The 17,846-nt window shown below is 25.6% G+C and overlaps 1 protein-coding gene across 1 annotated transcript in view; it reads right to left on the reverse strand.

Moving 5' to 3' along the window:
* The window catches only part of LOC111620480 (TBC1 domain family member 12-like), a 111,138-nt gene that overhangs the window by 71,367 nt on the left and 21,925 nt on the right, over positions 1 to 17,846 (reverse strand). The window contains exons 2-4 of the mRNA XM_023362399.1: positions 14,736 to 15,506; positions 10,467 to 10,628; positions 6,615 to 6,697 (exon numbers count right to left, since the gene is read on the reverse strand). Coding sequence (XP_023218167.1) covers positions 6,615 to 6,697; positions 10,467 to 10,628; positions 14,736 to 15,475 — 985 coding nt within the window. The 5' untranslated portion in view covers positions 15,476 to 15,506. The remainder of the gene's footprint in view (positions 1 to 6,614; positions 6,698 to 10,466; positions 10,629 to 14,735; positions 15,507 to 17,846) is intronic.

Raw genomic sequence — 17,846 nt, forward strand, 5'->3', positions numbered from 1 at the left:
CACCAGAGGGAAAAACAAAAAATATCGTGTATCCACAAACACTCCAATAAATAAATAGAATTGAAACGACACTTTGAAATGTTTTTCCCATGAAAATGAATAATAATAATAAGTTTCAATAAAAATAATAAAATGTAAATTGAATTTTATCATAACGAGTTTGCTTGAATTTCCTTTCTTCTGAGATCGCAGCAATGCGCGACGGGTAAGCTAGTATTAAATAAAAATTAATTGATAAATATAAAAATGTTACAGGGCTCCCAAAAACAAAAATGTAAAAATCTTGGAGATAATTTTTGATGATTGCCATACTTTCCTCTATTATATAATAGCTGAAAAAGTAAAAAATGAAAAAATAAGAAAATTTTAAGAAAAGCAATGTTTCACTAACATATTTTCTTTAAAATGGTAAAAGTGCAACTGATGTTCAATTTTTATAACTTTTTTTTTTTTAATTTCAACTTCTTTCTTAATATTGCAGAATGAATACTTAAGTATTTGAAATAGATTTAAATTTCATTGCATCAAGTCATGTTAATTCATAATTTTCAGTTAAAAGAAGAAACAAGTTTATTTTCAGATTCATTACTAACATATTTTCTTTAAAATGGTAAAAGTGCAACTGATGTTCAATTTTTATAACTTTTTTTTTTTTAATTTCAACTTCTTTCTTAATATTGCAGAATGAATACTTAAGTATTTGAAATAGATTTAAATTTCATTGCATCAAGTCATGTTAATTCATAATTTTCAGTTAAAAGAAGAAACAAGTTTATTTTCAGATTCATTACTGATATCGTGTATTGCCACATTCAGTTTCTAAGACACAGGGCAAGCATGTTTTATAAGCCATCAAATAACAGTAACTATAAAGTAATCTATAAAATTACATGTTTTACTTATAACATTTTACCATCCCTTCTGTGAAGCCAATTGTTACCAATTGCTCATTATATATTACAAAAACATTTGTAAAAGTAAAACCTCTCTCAGCAAATACTTCAATTAAGTGAACATCTTGCTAAGTAAACAGTCAGAAAATTTCACTTGAAAATGCCAGTTATGTTATTTGAACCTCATATAAGAGAACATTCAATCTGTTGTCAAATTTTACTTGTGAAAACAAAAGTTAAGTGATTAAAACTAGCAGTCAGCTTGTTATTTGTACTTACAAATGAAGTAAGCACTATTTACAATATATAAAACAAATCATAAAATATGATGAAATACATTGCTACAATGATGTATGTATAAAACTAATTTATTAAGTCCAGTAAAATTTGCTAATTTTATATATGGCATTTATATATATGCTATATTTTTTAAATTATTTTTTTATGTTTAATATTTAATTACTTTTATATTATGAAAAATAAGTGTAATCTATATATTTCTTTCTTCTCTGTCTCATAAAAGATCTCTACAACAAAAATTTGTAAACAATAAAATAATTTAAAAGTAGAGAGATATGGAAAACTATACTGAAAACTAAATTACAATCAATGTTTCTAAATACAAAACAAACTATATGATTATCACTGTTCACATGATTATACACAGATTTTACAAAAATATACAGTGGAACCTCACTTAATGAGCATAATTCATTCCAGAATCTTACTTGTAATGTGAAACTGTTTTTCCCACAGAAATTGATGTAAAATACAATAATGCGTTCAATGCCAATAAAAATACTCAAATATTTTATGTATAACATTTATTCAAAGAAAATTATACAATACACATTATTAAGGAGCGTGAATCATCTTTATCTTTTCTTCTAGCACGGAATGAACCAACCTGAAATGTGAATTCGATTTGCAGAAAACAAAAAAAAATTACAGATAATATGTCTGATAAACATGCCAAACAATATGCCAAATTCTTAGGTTATGTAAAGGCTATAATCAAATATTAAAAATTAATTAATTTGACTAGAGGTAGGCAGTTATGCTGCCATCTCGTATTAAATTTAATAATTATAAATAATTAATTTTTAATTTAGACATTTAAAAAATTTAATTTGAACTGGTCATTAAATTTAGTACAAGATGGCAGCATAACTGCCTACCTCTAGTCAAATTAATTAATTTCTAATATTTAATTATAGCCTTTACATAGCCCAAGAATATGGCATATTGTTTGACGTGTTTATTATATAACAGGCTATGATTGTCGATGTTTATGTAATATGTGTGAATATGTCATAGTTTGGAAAAATGTGTGATCGCAACCAACACTAAAATACTAGCGGAACAAGTGCTGAACACAGACTGATGGTGAATGCTTGCAGGACTTCCCCTCTCCTTGTCACTCATTATGCAAAGCATTGCTTGCTAAATGTGTAATTTTTTTACAATTTGTTTTGCTTGTTATGCAAGGTGCTTGTTAAGCGAGGTTCCATTGTATATTAGTTATACAAAAAGTAAAATTTGTTTTCTGCAGAACAGTTTTTAGTAATATTTATATTAAAGGCACTTATGTTTTCCAGTGTATTTATTTAGTAGTAGCTTAGACAATGGCAATAGCTCAAAAAATCCAAGGCATCAAATGTAATATTCCCTTATAAGTACTGCATCTCTGGTGACTACTGTTGAATTAATAAATAGTTATAAAAGAAGATAAAGAAGAAAAAATTATAATAGAAGTATAACATTCAGAATAAAGGCTAAAAGCTTGCAACTTTTGTCACAATAACTTTACTAAGAGACTACTTATAGATTAACACCTGAAAGTACTATTACAGTAAGGTAGTACATTGAGTAGATTCTACTGTTCAAAGTAGAATCTACTCAAAGACTTAAGAAAAAAAATATTTTATATAGCTTCCTACACAATTGTTGAAAACAAAGATTAAAGAACACTGTCATCCTGTTAGTTGCATCAAGCAAAAAATAAGTCAATCCTGAAATAAAACAGGAACAATACATCTATCAGTAGTGAAGTTGAACTATTTAAAATTTTAAAAAAACTTTGTTGTTAAATGAAAAAATTATTTTAATACAATAATATTTTCTAACTTTCAGATACAAGAAACTTAAAAAAAATCTATCATTATCCTAAACCTGTATTTATTTTTTTAATACTTTTTTGTTTATTTTATTTTAACTCAATTTATTTCATTTTATTACATTAAATTTTAATTGTTATTTTACATAAATTACTATATTTTACTCTTAAAATATACTATTTTTTATTTTAACAATTAAATTAAATAAAAACTTAAACTTTGGTTTTTATTTAAGTACAGTAAACAAACATCATCTAAAAAACCAATAAACTAATTTTAAAATATTTGGAGTGTTTATCTAATCAGATTTCTCAGAAAATTAGTAAATAACAAATCATATTAAAACCTCAGTTTTTATTATATTAATGACTAGATTTACTAAATAACATATGTTAATTTGAATGATATATTAGAATTAATTTGTATGTGTATGTGTGTGTACAGGAAATAAATTGCAAAAATAACAAAAAAGAGTACAAACAACAAATGAAGTTGACACCCCATGTGATCTGAAAAACTGACTTATCTGATGTGTTGAGTAAACTGAAGTGATAAGAAAATAACAGCAGCAGCTTTTTCAGATTAAAATGTTGTGATATTAGTTCTCAATTAAAACAGAAGATAATGCAATTTTGAAATTAAAATGATTGTTATTATTATTATTATGTATGAATGATTACAATGGATCCCTGTGCTTAACAGTTGGATCAACTAACAAAAAAATAAAAAAAAACCTGGCTAACAAAATAGGCCATATAGATCGTAATATATTCAACTAATGGAAAAATATAACAAATTTCTAATAAAAAAGCTTAAATGCACATTTCTCAGTGTTCATATGATAAAACTAGTTTTAATTATACTTTTTGCATGGGCGATATTTCAGCCTATGTAGTGAAATTCTTGTGTATTTTTTATCTTTTATATAAATTTAATATATAGCATATTATGCCTGTATTCATATTATAACTTTGTAAGATTTTATGTTATTTTTTTAATACTTGTTTTTACTTGTTGAGTACTTTTTAGGTATAGAACAGATTAAGCCATTTACATATTATAAAGGGTTTCACTTGTAAATCTCTCTGCAAAATGAATTAATTTCATTACAGGTTCACTGTATGATTAGCAAGTTAACAAAAGATGATTTACTTTTATTCTTTATTCAATTTACATGGAACCAAATGTAAAACAATGTAATCTATTGATTTATGTTATCAATTAAGTAAATACGACTTCATTGAAAGTGAAATAAACTTACAGTACAAATACAAACATAAAAATAAAAATTCAAACAATGTAGTTTCCATTCCAACAAAGCTAACAGTTTTCTTTCAGTAATTAATCTCAAAGAGAAAAATGGGTTCTCTTTGCTTGGAAGATGAAGTCTTTTCAATTCTGTATTTGATAACAGTTAAATCCCAAAAAAATGTTAATTCTATACTGGACTTATAATCCAAAATGATCTGCAATGCCTTAAGGGTCTCAGTTTTAGTTATATTCAGAGTTTGTATTTCATTTTCCTTCTCTTCCTCGACACTCACTTTGTGTTTGTAGCTCTGAAATTTTGCAATGATATCCTGAATTTCTTCAATTGAGCTAACATCTAGGCACTTGTCTATTTGGGTATACTCTGTGGCAGTGGTGCCCAAACTAAGACTGCCAAATCTAGCCTGCAAACATATTTGACACATCACTTATAAATGATAGAAACAGGCTTACTTTTACTATACATATGAATAAACAATATATTTATGGCTCATCTACCTATAACTTATGTGAAATTTGGTCTTCAAACTGAAAAGTTTACAGCATCAATATCTCTTAAATTTTTTCAATTATTTACATCATTTCAGTATATCATCTGATGTGATAAACTCATCATTAACCAGATCTTCATCCTCCTGAAATTCTGATAAAATAAACCCCACATGTGTAAAACAATTTGCTAATACTTAAAACATTTTTTGAATGATGCTGTTTTTTCCTGATTGAAAATGTCATTTGATTTGTATAATATTTTAACCTCTTGAAAGACTGTTTATTTCTATATTTTAATATTGTTGTCATTAACAAGTTTTTTCCCCCACACACACTTTTTAAAAGTCACACCATGACAAACTTTAAATTGTTCCAATCATCTTTCATTCTTAATGAGAATGAAAAATGGTTGGAAATTGGTTGGAATGAAAATAAAGATGGTCATTAAATTCATTAATTTTCAACCCTTTAGCAATTTCTAAACCTTTTCTTTTAAAATGGCACTAGAAATAAGAACATAATCACTGTATAGGGATCCTTGATGTCTTCATACAGTGATTTCTTTTGTTTCTTTAGAGACAGTTCCATGGTACATTAGGAAACAACTTTTTTATTTCAGCATTCCTAAAAATATCAATCTGTCAATGTTTTTATTAGCAAACTCAGTCTGTAGAGTTGTGGAATTTTTAAAATTTATTATAATTTCACATTTTTCTCTTAGAGTAGTTAATTTTTGTATGCTAATTTTTATTTTCACTAAAAAGAAATGAAAAAGTTTGATCACAATCTTCACGGTCAAGAATAAGTGTAACTTTCACAAAATTGCTTTTGTTCTTAGCTAACTGGCTGCACTTAGGATCAAAGATGCCAATAATTAATTAACAACCCTTTGTTTCACCAACAACAATGGACCAAATGTAAACACAATAAAACTTAAAACTTTGATGCTGCCTTTTGTCTGAAAGCAGTGGCTTTCAAATGCAACCACTATGATATTTCTATATGGCTACTGGAAAATTTTTTCATAAATATCAAAGTATTTTATTGAATTTCAACATTAAAAATTAATTTATATGCAGTATAATTATTATATAGCCTTTTATAAAAGAGAGAGTCAATGATAAGAGAAACAATTGTTTATAAGCATTTTAAAATTTCATTTCCTTAAATTTATTTGTAGCCACTAGCTATATCCTATAGCCATTTATGTAACTACCAACTAGTCTAGTCAAATGATGTGAACTATTTTTACAGCCACCAGAAAGATTTTCTTGAAAATCGTAGTCTAGAGAGAAGATGAGAAAAAGTTTAAGTCTAGTAAAGCAGAAAAAAAAATTTTCTTTCATTTCTGTTACAAGAAAATGTTTACAAAATGTAACTAGCTTGACAAGAAGCCAAATAGATTTCCATTAACAAACCACCATTTTGTATGCATGACTGCAATACTTTCACATGAATAATTATATTAAAATATACTTTATTTTGATTGTGACATCATTAGAGAATTATTTTCATTTACTATTGAAATAACACATTTGTTTTTTTATTAACCATAGAAAAGCCTGTCTAAATTGACATAAGTTTTGTCTAAAACAAAAGTTATCTCAATTTATATCAGAGTGATTATTAAATTATAATTTGTTAGAAAGTCAACTTGTCTGTAGTAAAAAACAAGCATTAACATTAGGTAACTGAGACATGGCAAATGTGTTAATGCATGTTATAGTTTTGAGTTAACCAAAATAAATTTACATTATTGTCTATAGAACTTGGCTGACACTTCAGAAGACTGCCAATTTAACCAAACTGTAAACTTACTGCAACTCAACCAATTTTGAATTACCTTTTTTCCTTGCAGCTTTAACCATTTCTTCATATTCCAACTTGTGTCGACTTTCCTCTTCAGGATGTTTTGCAGGAAGATTACTAGAAAAATAATTCACAAAAGTGTAAATAAATCTAAATAAAATTGAAATGAAAAATGAATCTCATCATGATATATCTCACAATTATACTGTCATTACAAATACTTTATTGAAAAAACCCAAGAATGCTTTATGTAGCTTATTTATATAAACTTATTTCATTTTAGGTAAGTTTAAATATTCCATAAAAAAATTAAATAGCTGACAAAAAAATATATATTTTAAAATCTATAATCAGAATATATAGAAATTTAGTTGAAAAAATTACTTAATTGTTAGTATCATACAAAACTAAAAGTTTTAAATCTGAAAATGCTAAACTACTTTCCATTTTACAGAACATAATGATTTTTTATGATATATAAAAAGAAAAATTTATAGTTTAAGAATTAAGTATTGTTATAAGAAAGCATCAAATTACAAAACTTTTATTTTGGAAAAATTCATTCCAAAATTCTTACTCAAGATTCACTCATTCAATATTTCTTGTACTAAAAATACTAACAACAAAAGGCAAAAAAAGGCACATGTCCACCTTTCATTACCTTGAATTACATTTCATATCTAAAATAAAAGTTTGTGATATTAAAGCTATATGTATTAATCAGAAATTCTTGAACATAGACAGTTTTAAGAAAAAATAATCATAATAATTTTAAATTATATTGGATATGAATACTCTAATGAAGCTCATAAAGAGCAAGTGGCATTGTAGTTTGATCTCAATTTACAAGTTCATATTCCACAACTCTCCTGAAATCACATCTCAATTTTTTATCGAATTGCTTTTATTTTCATTCTATTGATGCTATATTTAAATGTCCACTCATTTGATTTACAGTATACAGTGGTACCTCAGGTTACGAACGCCCCAGCATACGAAATTTTCAGGATACGACATGAAATTCGAACATATTTTTGCTCCACGATACGAACAAAAACTCACCATACGACGTTACATTAGTTCGCATTTTTCATTTGTTTTTCTTACTACAGTTATTTTTTTAAATGTATTACTTGGCTTTAATTTGAGTATGTTTTTCACGTTGGAACGAATTATTTGGTTTTACATGTAATCGTATGGGAAAAGATGATCCACCTTACGACATTTTCATGATAAGATCTCAGTTTCGGAACGGATTAATTTCGTATACTGAGGTACCACTGTATTTTTATTTTATTTTTGCAAAGTTTCCAATAGCATAAATAAATATGAATAAAAGAAAGAAGTAAAATGGTGAAGCCATTTTTAGGACGAGACTGTCTCAGAGTGCAAGCAATGCATACGCAAATCTCTCACTTGTGCCTGTTTGTAGAAACAGTCTCAGCATTTTGTATTTTCTTTTGATCTGATTCTCAGTCTCCTGACTACCTACAAGTCTGGTTTATTTTATGTACGCATGATTTGGGCACCAAATACTCTGAGCCAAATTACAATTCCTGGCATAAACTCCTTCATACTGACACTTCATAATTTTAATTTCATAAACATTTATTTTAACATAAAAGATTTAAAAGTTAAATAGTAATTTTGTTGTCTTTTCTTGAAGCTATTTCTATGCACATAACTCATACAAAACTAGTTTTGTTGAAATTACACATTGATGTATTTACTTAGGTGCATGTTAAACTATTTTTTAAAAATAAAAATAAATAAGTTTAAAGCCAAAATAAAAATTTAATAATTGATACAGTTTCAATTTCAAAAAAATAAATATCAACTTCACTTTCTGTTCTTCCTAATTTTAATAATTAGCTCATATAATACGATTAGTTTAATGATAAGACTTACACAATATATCCAAACTCCAGCATAAAGTAATTAATTACAACAAAGAACAAATATTTTCTGAAGTTTTAGGCAACCATCTTCAGGTTATTTAATGTTTTAAATATACAATGATGCATGAATTAGAATATTTTCAATTATTATTTGCATTTCATGATTAGCTTATCATGTAATGCAATTCTAGGGACACCCTAATGATAAAATTTAATTTAATACTAAGTTCAAAAGTATTATGTTCAAAACTAAAGGAATTAACAATGCAAATTCATCTTTTGATAAAATGATTATTCTTTATTATACAAATTCTCTTTAAAGAATGAAGTAATTTTTTTTATTTTATAAAATATGATCATTTCAGCACCAGCAGTTTTTAAATTTACAAAAATCCAGATTTGGCAAAGAATAAAATATGTTGCATTACCATAAATAAAAATTATTACGGTATCAAATTTCTAAACTACTTAAATCCAGCATGATAACAGCCAAAAACTCATTAGTCATTTAGTCTATTGAAACTTGATCATCTTAATCATCATGCATATTGTAATTAAATTTTAAAAATCTACTCTACGTTTTTAATCTGTACTATTTTGAAATTTTAATAATACTGAACAGCCATAAAATATAAATCATCTTTAAATTTAAATTAACAAACTGCATTAATGCATTAATAAATTAAATATACTGTTCTATATATATAATAAGCACAAGCACAAGAAATTTTAAATATTTAAAACTTTAAATACACATATGAAAACCCCTGTAATGATTACATTTGAAATTAGAATGCAATACAATAGCTGATTCTGAAACATATCACTTTTATTCACAGTTATAATATATATATTATAACTATCCTCCCTATTGAGAAGAGAAAACATATCTATGAAAATCTGACCAGTTATGTAAAAAAGAAAAATCTAACACATGGATAAAAATATATATTTTATCAATTTAATATGGTTAATCAAATCATCAAACACTCATTATAATTAGTAGAATTTTTTCTTAATGAAAGATTAAGCTATAATTTCATTTATAACAATTTCCTTAAATGAAGCAATCTTTCATTTTTCTAGTCATTCACTCATTCTACAATGATTGCAGTAAAAACTCTCAAATGATATCAAAAATATTGCAGCATCACAATATTATAAACTTAAAAAATTTATAATTCTGATATTTTCCAAATATTAACATTTGCATTATAGTTAGATACTTCTACTTATTAATCAAGATAAGTTGAATAGTATCTATTTATTTAGTTTATCTTAATGACAATTATTCATAATATTGAAACAACTATTTCTGTTTATGTCATGATTAGACAGCAACTTTCCAGAAATATGTTGGACAATGAAATTCAATAGAATAGTTTCAGAAAAATATAAATTTCTGTTTGCAATCTATTATAGGATACTTCTAAAGAACATTCTCACAGTTTTATGTTAATTTAAAAAGTTCAAATTTAAAATTAAATGTATTCTTTTAATTATTATAGAACAAATCTTAAGTTCATTATAAAAGAGGAAAAAATATATATCAAATTATAATACAGTGGTACCTCGGTATATGTCTGCTTTAGAATATGTCCAATTAGGAATACATCCTGTTTGGACGAAACAAATTTTGCTCGGTATACGACTTTCGTTCGGTATACAACTTAATTCAATTATACGCGCCATCTATGAACAAGTAGCACTATTGGTGTACTAGGCCAGACTAGATGTTCGCAGTGCCACGGTTTATAACTTTGCTAAATTTCTTCTGATTTTAATTTGTAAGTAAAATTTTATTATTTTTATTAATCATGAAGTGCAAAAAGGCAAATGAAAAGCAACAGAAAACTAAAAAAAATGATTAGAATCACAATGGAACTGAAAAAAGAGATTATTGAGAAATATGAAGGTGGCATGCGTGTTCAAGATTTAACTATTGCATACTGTATTCCGATATACTTTCTTCATTTATTACTACTTACGTGGGCCTATTTTCTAATATTAAAGCAGTTGTAGAACTAGCCACACATTCTTCACTATGTCTACTATTGGCAGAACATGCAGAAGGACATCGAGATTCTCCTTGATCATCCTCAGGTGAAATCTGCTCTTTTGTTTCTTTTGTTTTCCAAGGAAGTAAAGTTCTAAAAATATAATCATAAGTGTTTAATTAATTTGTGTTAATTTAATATTTTTAACACAATTTAAAAGTTAACTTTTTATTTTTAAATATCATTTTACTTCAAAAATAATTAAAATATTTTGTTAGAATAGACTACATTTAATATTTGTTTTAAGTTTTAAAACTGTAAATCTTTCATTTTTATATTTTACAAAATCACTAATGAATGTAGTAGTTTTTTTTAAATTTTAATAAATAAATTATATATATTTCCAAAGAATAGTTAGTAAAATGTGCTTGATCCAAGGATAAAGCAAATTCATTTTCTAATTCATATTTTGGAAATATACATGGCATTCAAAAAGTAGCTAGAAAATAAAAATAAAAAGACAGCAAATTGAATTTATCAATTTATTTTTCAATATGTGTACCATTAAGTTAAAACATTTTTACATATGGCATCCCCACCTTTTAAGCCCTTCTGGTAGAAACTGGTATTCTTCGATTCTAACTACTGCACTACAAAACATTTCACTTGATCTAACTGCCAACAAGTGCCTTTAATATCATTTTTAAATTTGGGAATAAAAGAGAGTCTGATGGGGCTAGGCATGAACACCCTATAAAATAAGTCTCGACAAGTTTACACTTGCATCAATTAATTATAAATATAGTATTCTGTTTACAAATAATAACTCCTTTTTGGGAACTTTTTGAACTGAACTTTGGTGTTTACTAAACACAATAATCATATTTCAAATTAACATATGAAATATTTAAAACTTTTTAAAATAATGACAATTAGTAATTTGCCTTTGTAATGAAAAATTCTTATTTAACTAGAAATTCTCCCATCAAGCATGATGGAATAGTATTTATGAGAAAGTAGAGATTGAAAAATTGAGAAGAGCTTCAAGTCAAGCCTGACATTGTGATGCACTACAAAACATTTCACTACTGCACTACAAAACATTTTCTGCAGCCCTTGACAAAGCCATTCTTACTTGATATTGCTTAAGTCAGACTTCACAGCCTTCAGGGATCTCAGTTGCTTTTATTGTTTTAGATGTAGAATTTACCTGACCAATTTTACTCTTATGCTTTCCCCTAGACACCTTTTTTTTTGACAAAATAGCAAATCTTTTTAATTCTATGTTGATAAAACAAAGATTAATTGTATGTACATTAGTTAGATCAGTGATAACACTTTCTAAATAACAGACTCGTTAGATCATTATTTCCGAGTGAAATAATAGAATATATAATAGACTATAGTAGAACATCATGTGGTCACTATGGTAAAATTTTTTTTAAAAACTTGTTATAGAAGTAACACAATGTGGCTTTCTTATTTTAAAGTTTACATTTTAAATTTAATGAAGTTTAAAATACTCCATTTGCCAAAATATTTAAAAATGCAACTTAAAGGAAATTTCCTCATTGAGCATGAATGTCACATGGTCATTGATATCATGATTACAACATAAGTGCAATCACTGATCCAAAATCGATAAAACATTTATTCTATAGCTAATATTTCCACAAAATAAATAGTTTATACCTTCTGTCAAAACATAAAATGAATGTAACCAAAATTTCTTCTGGATTGGACAAAAATTGTAGGCATAACAAAGAATTCACACACACACACACACAATGGATTTTATATTATTGATTTTAAAAAATCAATTAGCTATATTTCAATCTAACTTCAATCATTTCATCTAATAAGAACATGAAAATTAAAAATTTAACAATTTCTTTCATTCATGTATATATATATCTATCTTGTATGACTAAATCTAATAATTTAATTTAGAAAAGGCTTTCATTTTTTTAACTATTGATAAATTTCAATGCCAAGTATGGTACCATCAAACATGAAAATCAATAAGTTATAAACTTTTTGACTAGTGCAAAAAAATTAATTAAAAATGACATTTTAACTCATAAATGTACAAACCACATCTGAACATCGAATACACTTGTGTTCTTTCTTTTTGTATTCATGTTATATTAATTAAAATGTATGTAGTAGATCAACTTTTATTCCCACAAAATTTGTCATTCAGTATCTACAAGATAGATATTGAAATACTTATAGAAGTACAGATAGCTATAACTTTCAAGTTTCCAAAAAAATTTAGTCATTGATGCAAAATATTTAGTAGCATTAGATGATAAACATTTTACAATTTGAGAATTATATTTAATCAAAGAAAAATTAAAACCTTAGAAGATATTTTGAACTAACTATCCAATATAACTAATATAAATAATTTTGATTTATTGTTTCTATTAGATTTATTTCAATAATTTGAAAAATCTAGCAATGTGTTAGCATATTATGCCAACACATCTCCTTTTAAAAACAATATCCATTATCTAAATTTCCACACCAGGCATTTTCTTTTTTAAAAAAATTGTATTCTGGTTAATTTAAGAATTTTGTTCTAATGCAGGAAATTCCACTCTTTCTGTTCTTAATTTCAAATATTCTACATCTTTCTAATTATTCATTGACTGGTTGTAAAATAGAAATATCAGATATTTAATGAAAATTGTTTCTTTTAATATTGATTTTCTGAACTAAGTAGTTACTTTGTTTGGTTATTTAATAAATAACTTTGTTACTCTTGTTTCTATTTAAAAAAAAACTTGAAGTAAAAAATTTTTCTTCACTATTAAATATTAATTAACTATGTTCATTTGCATTTAATTCTGTGCATATTATAACAAATTTATGATCTTTTTACTAAAAAGAATAAAACTTCTGAAATAGAATACTAAATATGTTATTAAGCAGTGAAGATTAATAAATTTTAACTTAATATCTGAAATTCATATCACTATTAGAAAATTAAATTAGTTCTCTATTTCCTATTCTTGAAAAAATTAACATAGTTTCAGAAACATGATAATTTCAATTAAAGTATATGAGATATTTAGAGACATTTTGGGCACAATGTCATTATATGCTCAATACATCTCTAGTATCTCATGCACCTTTAATGAAAATAATCATATTTCTGAAATATACATGATAATTTTTGTACATATATAAACATTCAATCCATAACCCAATTTTTTAATTAAAGCCAAACTACCAGATTATCAGGCTATATAAAGGCTAATTTTAATAATTATAAAGTAACTTGCTGTAGGTAGACAGTCAGGCTGCCATCCCTTGATAAATTTAATCATTATAAATAATTTTTGATTTATTTTAAGAAGTTATGTAAAGAAAAAAAAGCAGTTCCACAACTCCTGCATACCATGAGAATGCATTTCCATTTATTCTACCTTAGACTAATATATCAATATAAAGTTTTCTTATTTTTTTACTTTTTGAATTGTAATTTCTAAGATCTAATAACAATATAAAAAGGAAGACACTGAATAAATATATTTAAAAGAACATTATAAATTATATAGTTTTTTCTATGTTTAAACCCTTCTTTTTAATTTAAGTTCACTATTACATCACTACATTTATGAAAAAATTATTCAAATTTCTATATTTGTTGTAAGATTTACAATACCCAAATACCCATTATATTCAAAAACTAATAGACCTTATAGCAAATGATAATGCTAAATTCAAGCCATAACTTGGCTAATTAAATATTTAGATATAAAGAAAGAAAGACTAATTTTAACCTTATCTATCAAATTTTTTTTCCCATTTTTTGAAATATATTGAGAATAGCTGTTATTCAAAAGCTGATGCTACTGATCAGAATAAAATATTCTTTAAATCTACTGATCACACAAACACAAACAATGTTAATTCAATACCCATAATGATATGAAACAAATATGGAAAATAATGTTGGTAAAATTTATACTATTTTAAATTTGCTGAATTATTTGATTACTCTGTAAATCATTTTTGTAGACACAATTAAACTGTTTTGTTTGATGGTACCATTTTTTGCAATGAGTTCATTCACAGCAGAAACAGAAAGAAATTACAAATATATTTATTGCAATATGTAATTTATTTATCCGTTAAAAATTAAATTTCATATTGCAAAGTGATATTTATTAAATCTTAATTATAGTTTTAACAAATATTTAATTAAATTTTTATTTCTAATACCATAAAATAAATATTTATAAATGATACCTAGAAAAAATGCTGGAGAATCCACGTTTCTTTGGTTTTGCACCTTTATATATATCATCACTTGCAATGTCTAAATTATCACAAGAATTATACAATGGTGTTTTATTATCCCCATAAGATTCTGCAACACCAAGTGAAAATTCTGTGCCTGTACTTACAGATGAAGCACTGGTAAATGAGGATGCATCTGTCTGAGATGTAAATAAACAGACTGGGGAATGTCTTGCATTTTCCTTAATACAGTCGTCATCTTTATCACTATCCCCAACGGTAGTAAATGTTGAAATTGATATGTCTTCATTTTTATTGCTTTCATTGCAGGTATTGACAATTTCGCATGCTTCTGTGGCCATAAAATGCTGAACAGTTTCCCTTGTTTTGGGAAAATCATCCCCCATTTGAGATACCTTTCCATTGTCTAAGTGTATGGAGAAATGCCCATTGCTAACAACACAGCTATCTTGTAAATGTATTTGTCTTGTGGAAGGATTATAAACTAATGGTATACTATCTAAAACATTATCAAGAGTAGTTTTACCATCTGGAGAAACTTCGTAAATTTGATGTGGTATTGCTGCACTAGCATTATTGCATTCAGTGGCCTTATAAGTGTTTTCAGAGCATTTTTTATCAAGAGAATTACTCTGTAAATTATTTACATTTATAGATGTTACTGATGAATTTTTATTTGATGGTAACGTTTTTGGCAATGATTCCACTTCAACAACAGAAGCAGGCATTGATCATTTTTATGTTTCAGAGTCTGCAGACCTAAAATTAAAAATAAAGAAATTATAATACTATCATAAAAAGGAAAATAATATGATTTTATACTAATTTTTAAATTTATAAACTTAGTAAAAAATTGGAATTTTTCACAAAACAATATTAAGTAAAAATGTATACACAAAGTAATTTTAATTAAAAATATACATATAAAGAGTTAAATTTGGAAGAAGTTTACAAAAGTACAATTGATGTAATTGCATAAATCACTAATAAGAATATTATATCTTTAGAGTTTCTAATTTCATAAGTGAAAGGAAATAAAAATCTTTCCTTTGATAAAAATTTTATATATCTAGATATAATTTCTGATTTTTAAAAAACTTAACAATATTTCTAGAATTAGAGATTATACAGATTAATGGAAGACACTAATACACACACAGTAATAAACCAAATATAAAGTCATTCTTCTTAAATGGACAATCTCTTATGTTAGTAAACAATATAAAATATTTAGGAATAACATAAGTAAACAACGCCTTTTTTAACAGTCCAGCAAAAACATTTAATTCTCTAATAAATAAAATCAGTCGAAAACGTTATTAGTTAGAGAATTAAAAATTTTTGCTGGACTGTTAAAAAAGGTGTTGTTTACTTATATTATTTATTTGATTTAGTTCCAGTAAGATTTTTTGATCATTTAATTGAAATTGTAATCTTCAACAGCACTCAAAAAATCTATCAAAATAAATACTTTAATAGATAATGCTATTTATTTATGTTCATCATTAAAAATCTCTAATCTAAAACTTCATATGAAACTATTTAATTCTTTAATAATAATCCCATCAATATATTATGCTAGCCCTAAATGGGCTCTGGATTTGTTATATGATTTAGAAAAATTTTATGTCATTTTCCTATGCAAATTGTTTAAAGTAGAAAGAACTGTTCCAGGCTATGCATTACGAAGAGAAACAAATGGATATCAACTATTTCCGTTCTATTTAAAAAACACTAATCAAATTCTATTATAGATTAAAAAATACTAATGAAGACAATATCAGATTTATAAATCAAATTATGTTAAAACAGAATAATGACTCAAGAAATAATAAAAATCTGTGGCAGAATAAATTCAATAATTTATTGCAAACATTCAGAATTTCAAGTAAAATATTTGATAATTTGGAAGCAGACTGGAAATATGGATATACATTAATAATGAAATCTGCTTTCTCTCAATCTATAATTAGGATCAAAACCTTTTACTCAATCTTCTTACCATCCGTGGTATATAAATACTTTAAATATTCCTTCAGTTTCGAATATTATAACTGCAAATACTAATATGAATATAAAAAGACAATTAGTTCAAATTAGACATAATAAATATTCATTGTTTATTAATAATACCTATATGGACTTTACTAAGGATCAATGTTAATGGTGTAACTCTAAAGAATATTCATTGATCCATCTTTTAAAGGATTGCAATAGATATGCAAAATACCATCAAAAACATGATATCATGGAAAGTACACACGAATCAAAATCAAGATTATAGAGCTAAATTAAATAATCTAACAATAAATCAAATGTATAGAATAAATAACTTCTTTAATCAAATAACTAATGAGTTAGGTAATTATGAAATTAATTGATATAAAATATTGTTAATCATATATCTAACTAATCAAAACAAAATATTTAAATGTAAACAAAAATTTATATGAATTACTGTATATTTAATGTAATTTTATTTATTGTATTCAAGAAAAATAATGTGAATTGGAATAATTGTTGACCAACTATTGTAAATTTATAAATCACTCATAATAACCCCCTGTAACAAGGCTTGTCTTAGAACAAAAAAAATATTTATAATAATAAAAAAATAAATCAAATATAAAAAAAGGAAATTTATTTATTACGCTGATAATTAATTAATCAATCAATCAGTCAGTCATAATCACAATCATATTCTTCTAGTGAATAATCTAACAGTAAATACCTAGAAAATAATTATTAATTAATTAAAAAGTTGATCAAGAATTCCTGTAAGGCTTGGTACTACAGTAGAACCTCCATTATCCGGATTTTCGATTATCCGGATTGTTCAAAATAAACAAAAATTTTACGAATTTGCTGATTTGCACTTGGCGAATTACGACACTGTTTATGTACGTGATGGAATGCATAACTTTTTTTGTTTCAATAACGTCTCACCCGGCACAGTTGTTGTAAACTCTTAAATATATTTTACGTAGTAATAAAAATATAACTTGACATACGTATTTATAAATAATTTATATTCAAATTACATCATTTCTATGACCAAGGGCGGCGTAAGGCATGGACGACGTGGGCCACCGCCTATGC

The sequence above is a fragment of the Centruroides sculpturatus genome, unplaced genomic scaffold, assembly GCF_000671375.1.
Source record: "Centruroides sculpturatus isolate CEXI.00-Female unplaced genomic scaffold, Cexi_2.0 scaffold28, whole genome shotgun sequence".
In the NCBI taxonomy this organism is placed as follows: domain Eukaryota; kingdom Metazoa; phylum Arthropoda; class Arachnida; order Scorpiones; family Buthidae; genus Centruroides; species Centruroides sculpturatus.